This window comes from Uranotaenia lowii, chromosome 1 (assembly GCF_029784155.1).
Source record: "Uranotaenia lowii strain MFRU-FL chromosome 1, ASM2978415v1, whole genome shotgun sequence".
Taxonomy (NCBI): domain Eukaryota; kingdom Metazoa; phylum Arthropoda; class Insecta; order Diptera; family Culicidae; genus Uranotaenia; species Uranotaenia lowii.
In genome coordinates, this window is record NC_073691.1 from 71,614,814 (window position 1) to 71,620,813 (window position 6,000).

General features: G+C 38.5%; 1 protein-coding gene and 1 long non-coding RNA gene across 2 annotated transcripts in view; one reads left to right on the forward strand and one right to left on the reverse strand.

Moving 5' to 3' along the window:
- LOC129739098 (death-associated protein kinase related-like) overlaps positions 1 to 3,478 on the reverse strand; it is a 383,120-nt gene extending 379,642 nt beyond the window's left edge. Inside the window, exon 1 of the mRNA XM_055730500.1 lies at positions 1,700 to 3,478. Coding sequence (XP_055586475.1) covers positions 1,700 to 1,830 — 131 coding nt within the window. The 5' untranslated portion in view covers positions 1,831 to 3,478. The remainder of the gene's footprint in view (positions 1 to 1,699) is intronic.
- Positions 3,479 to 4,476: 998 nt separating this feature from the next.
- LOC129753544 (uncharacterized) lies at positions 4,477 to 4,953 on the forward strand. Its single transcript, XR_008738941.1, has 2 exons — positions 4,477 to 4,610; positions 4,675 to 4,953. It is a non-coding gene; the product is annotated as an uncharacterized LOC129753544 (long non-coding RNA).
- The last annotated feature ends 1,047 nt before the right edge of the window (positions 4,954 to 6,000 follow it).

Consider the following 6,000-nt stretch of genomic DNA (forward strand, 5'->3'; position numbering starts at 1 on the left):
ATATATTTACCAGAAATCAGAGATTGCAGGGAGTTTCATGCTAAGATATATTGATAATGAAAATGAGAATATTTTTAAAATATTCTAAATGGAATCTTGACCAATCATCAAATGCTTGGGAGAGTAAGAGATAACACGAGAAAAGAAAACACGGAACAGAAAGCTCCCACAGTAAAATCATATTCCACAGCTCCCACAGCAAAATTCCTATCAGATTCCACAGCTCCTACAGTAAAATTCCTTTCTCAAAGCAATCTCTATAAGGTCGAATAAAACTATTCTGTTGAATGTTTTATTATAGCTTATAGAACAAGATTTAAAGACGTTAACAAGACAGGGCCAACTAGTCAATATGTTAGCTTTAAAGTAGTTGTCCTTAAGCATAGAATGCGCTTTGGCCCTAAAGTAGCTTTAGGAAATAGTCTTGAGCGAGGTGTTAAGGTTGGAATAATCCTAAAATGGTTTCTTGGGAAAGGTTCAGGTCCAATAAACAGTCCCTGAGGTCCTTCCCTAGCTAGTTGGTCTGCATCTTCTTTCCCTAGGATACCGCAGTGGCCTGGTACCCAGAATAAAAATACTCTGTTCCTTATGGCCAGGTTTCTAAGTACAACAATACACTCCCATACTAGTTTGAAGTAACATGTGAACGTACTTAGTGCTCGTAGAGCGGCCTGGCTGTCAGAGAAAATGCAGATGCTTGTGTACTGTAACCTCTTTTCAAACAGGCTTAAGTGCATTCTAGAATTGCTTGGAATACTGTTGACCAGTTTCCCACAGGAATTGAGATCCTAAGTCTAGGTCCGAACACCCCTGCTCCAGTTCTATTAACCATTTTGCACCCATCAGTAAAGTATTTAATCGATCCGGGAGGTTTATTTAATCGAAAATTTAATCGACCACCTGACTCCCACACGTCCCTATCGTTGATAGTTACATTGTATGGTATGTCTAGGTTAAAAACGGGTTCCATCCTGTCACCATTCTTTACAATTTGTGAGTTGATTTTAATTTTTTTCAGGATTTTAAGATGTCCTGTAAGTTTTCCCCTACGTCGTCTGCAAAGCCCACAACTTCCAATCCCATAGATACAAGTTTGTTTAGGAGGTCGTCCACGATCAGTGACCACAACAACGATGATAGAACCCCACCTTGGGGACATCCCTTAGTTGGAGTGGCACTGATAGTAAGTCCTTCCAAGCTTGCATAAATGGTTCTATCTATCAGCATGGTACTAGTCCAATCAAAAATTTCCGCGTGGTACCCTCGTCTTTTCATAGATGATTCGATTGAGTTATGAGATGCGTTGTCGAATGCCCCTTCAATGTCTAGAAAAGAAGCAAGTGCCATTTCTTTTGCCTCCATAGTCTTTTGTAGTTTTTGTGTTGAGGTATGTAAAGCGGTAATCGTTGATATATCATTTTTGTAAGCGAACTGAAAATTGTTCAACTTACTTGAGCTAAGATACTGAGATTTAATGTGCTCGTCAAGTATCTTTTCCATTATTTTCAAAATAATGGATGTCAGACTGAACGGTTTGAATGCCTGTGGTTGAGTTTTATCTTTTTTCCCTGGTTTCGGTATTTCGGTATGAAGATTACGCGCACCTTTCTCCACTGGGAGAAAATATGACAGAGGGTCTTAATATGGTCTTATAGTTTTGTTTATACAATTTGAGATATTTTAGAGGTTTCGTACTCACTTTGCAAACCAGCTTTCCTCGATGTCGTAGATCTCCGCCAGATCCTGCTGAACCCGCAGCTGCTGCAATCTGGTTTCATCGACGTCCAGCCATCCGTCTCCGATGTGTCGAAAACCGTCCGGTAGAATCATATTTCCTTATTTTTTGCTGTTGGTTGATTCTGTGTTTGCTCAACGAAAAGCTAAATCAATAGTCGAACCACCAAATTGTTGATCGACCTGGATCAAGAAGGGTGATCTTTTTTTCAAAAATACAAATCAATCGAGGACACTTGATTTTTTTTTCTTGGGCTGCACTGTCTAGAGGCAGACGGAAACCTTTTTTTCTTATATTTTCTTCTCTCACTAAATTCACGCGAACCCTATTCCAGTAGCACAGTAACAGCAAAGCCACTTACAGCAGAAAGCACAATTCCACACCGCGTTTTCAGCGAGCTAAATAGAGACTTATGTTAATTTCCAAGGTGAGCTCCAATGTAAACACACATACACTATAGGTGGAAACATTGAACAGAAGCTACATCAGAGGGAAATAAATGTACGACCAAGTCGTTTCCTTTCGCCCGTTTTGCACACCTTCACTGACTTCCCAAGAGCCACAGATAACACCGAAAACGACAACTTTTTCCCCCAATTCACCAATCAACGACTACGTAATTTGTAACGAACTTTTTAGGGTCTTGCGATCTTGATGGATCTTTTATGGGAGTTTACACACTACACGAATCAAACTGAGCTCGACTGTTTACAAATTGACAACTCTATTGTGCAGTTTCGAGTGCAGATTGCAGTCACAAAGAAGAAAACACTCCAGGATGATCGCCGATGAGTTGTAAAACTGCTGCTTTGAGGCACTAGTTTGTCTAACACCAACACCACAGTATCTCACTCCAGCTGCAGCCTCCTTCAAGCTCCAAACGCTCCAAACTCCTAACGAGTGTTTGTGTGTATACTTTTCTTTACGTTTTCTTGAGCTGTTTATTTGCTACTTCTAAGCTCGGCAATCGTTGTATTCGTGCAATCATCCACACAAAACTCTATCCGAGCGACGGGCAGCAGACTGTTGCTCGTAAAACTGCAAAATTCACACCTTTATCTAACAAGAGCGAAAACTGCACGCTAAGCAATCTTATCTGGGTTTTCCGTTCAACTGAGTTAAACTGATAAGTTTTTTGTGCTGTTCAAAAAAAAAACCGTTTACCACCGCACTTTTTCGATGATTAGCCAACCCAACAAATAATCGGGACCGGATGTGTGACTTTTTGTCTCTTGTGTCTATCGTTTATTCGACCTGCTCGCTCACTTCCCTTCTTGAAGCAAAGCAACAAAACAGGAGCCTTACCACCAATACATCAACGCAGAGCTAGCAAATCTGACTGTTTACTTCGTGTCCTGTCAAAACACAGGGAATCCTGACCAGGGTGAGGCCGTTTTCTGTTCCACCACCCTATACGAATGAACTGCACCAATAAACCCAAAGAGGCCCTCCTCTTGGTTGAAAAGCAAATTCGCGATTTTTTGTCAGAAACCAACTGTCCAACACCACACGCCCGCCCCGGAGTCACTCGATACGCTCCGAATTAAGCTAAGCTTCAACAAATTGTTCAACTTTTTTCTTTATCCCGTAAAAATTCCTTCCTTTTGCAAAAACAAAACTCCCTAACAAGCAAAAGGCAGCAGAACGGTGCAGACAAAAAAAAACTTGTTAAAACACTTTGCTCTCACTTTGGTGCTGCGTTTCTCGTGGTGCATTTATTGCGCGTCCAACTGCGAACAACGTTCGATTCTGACTGAAAACTCTTTTAATCTCGTTGATTCATCAGCCAGGTCAGCCAGCACCATTCACTTCATTCCTTCCGGGCGGGCGTTCATTTAATTCATTGTCAGCTGTCCGGGAGAGTTTTTGAAAAAATGCTCTCCCCAACCATAGTACTTTGAAATATACAAGGTAGGCTATTCCGCTCTCTTTCAACGTATTGGTAAGAGGCCCCAACCCGAGGAAAACCACCTAACGTTCCAGTGAGAGACGTGCTAGCTGTGCTAGATTTGGACTACATGTTCGAAATCTACTTCTATCTAAAAGCTATCGATCTCCGTCTATAACCCTATTTTATTTTCATATTTCCCTTTCTATCTTCTTTTTTCTTTAAAAAAAAGTGCTAGACTAAGAAAATGATTGTGAAAAACAAAAAACGAGTGTGGCTCCTTAAAACTTAAACGTATGAGCCGTTTCAAATAAAGAATTATAAAAAAAAAAGAGGCCCCAAAAAATAGTTATGGAAAAAACTGGCAAATGTATGGAATTTTTCAGAAAATCATTTTTTTCTAAAAATTGACAATCATTAAAATTATGAGAAAAATATGCATTGATGCATTTTAATACAATGAACAATATTTGGCTTTTCAAAATCGCTAAAAGTAATATGCAACAGGCTTTTGGTCGATTTAAAACTAAAATTTGGTGATTATTTTGCCTTGTGTGGTCTTTTCCCGCATAGCTAAAAACCATACTATGTATCTTTCGAATTATTCGGTTCTGATTACATTAATAGTCACGATTTCGTTTGGGTCGTTGCTAATGTGTCTTTGCTAGAAATGCCAAAAAACCATTTCTGTAAGATAAGATTAATCTTACAAGAAACTAATTGAGTAATTTGGCAACGCGACGATAAGATAGAAAATTATTCCTGAAAGATACAGTTGATAATCATGAAAAGAATCCGATTATTTTAGCAACGCACCCCAAAATTTTCTGCTGTCACATCACACGTGGTTGAATTTGAGCAGAAAATGAAATTCGATCTCACCGCGGAACGTAAAAACTACACTTTTCATAATTCGGAACGCAACTGCACCGGTTCCAATGGTGCGATGGATCGGTTGGTGACGTCGCCAGTTCCGGTTATGCGAGGGTAAGTACCCTGATTTATTTATTGGTAATTTTCAGTTTTCCTAATTGAAAATTATTTTTTTCAGTCGCAGCTGGCCGGATGTCTCCAGATGAAAAAGCAGACGTCAGAATTGGGTCATAATTGACTTGAAGATCCCTGACCTCAACATAACGGAAACATTATTATGTTGAGCCGGTCAGGCATCAGCACCGGTTCCAACGGTACGAGGCTCGGTAGTCAACAACAATTCTAACAAGGATAGCATCGGGAACAGCAGCACGGTGAAACTATTTAGTGTGAACAGTGTTTTTATTTTGTATTTAAAAAAAAATGTACGTCTTGTGAATAAAATGCTATAAAATCATTTTTATAACTGATTTTCATTTCAATAATTTTATTTTTCTAATAATTGTATCAAAAGTACACGATTTGTTGTATCGTTTTTATTTTATAAGAAAATCATTAAGTGAAGATTCCACGTATGATACAACTCGCTCAGAGCGAGTAGAAAAAAGTAAAAAAATTGAATGGTTACTCTACTTAACGACCCGTTCCCTGTATCGTAAAGTGCGTCCAAACGATTCCATTTCATGAAAAAATGATAAGCCTTATCTTACATTAATAATCCAAAACTATAGAAGTAATCTTTTGGGCGTCTTGGGAAGAAGATAATGGAAATAGTCTCTGTATAATACTGATTTATGCGGGTTTCTTGTGCAGTTTGAACAAAATTTCAAACAAATTGATTTTTTATCACAGAAATATGAAGTTTTTTACATCTTTATAAAGTTTTCAACATAGACAAAAAAAAATTTTTAATTGTTTGATCTCGAATAAGAGGGACGGTGATGAAATTTTCTTTTGAATGCTCATTATTTATGGTTCAGATCCGAAAATCCAAAGCAAAAAATAGTTTCCGATGAGCCTGAAGAATCAATCTTTAATCTGAGGCTCTTTTCAAAGGAATCGAATGGCTATTGACGGAGAAATTAATAATTTTGATTGCCTTCTATATAAAACTGCCCAATTTTCATAACTATTTTTGTTGGTATGCAAGCATGCTGTGTACATACACGGAGCTTTCAAGCGAGGTTAAGCGCAATGGCCTACCTGTTATTTTCCATGTACTATGCTCCCCAACAGTCTTCAACGAAGAGAATGAACTCACTGAAATGTCATTTGTGTGTGTCGAATGACGTGTTATTTGACGTGAAGTGACAATCAGCGATGCCAAGTACCGATTTTTAACAACAAACATTCCTAGAGTTTGTTTTGATTAGGTTGTATTAATCACCTGAGGTTTTTCGACTTTCGAGAAAATAGCTGCTTAAGTTTTACACCATCCGTGTATTTAAAAAATGGCTCAGTATTGTCTGAAAATTTGGTATGTAATTCAAAAATAGATGGGATG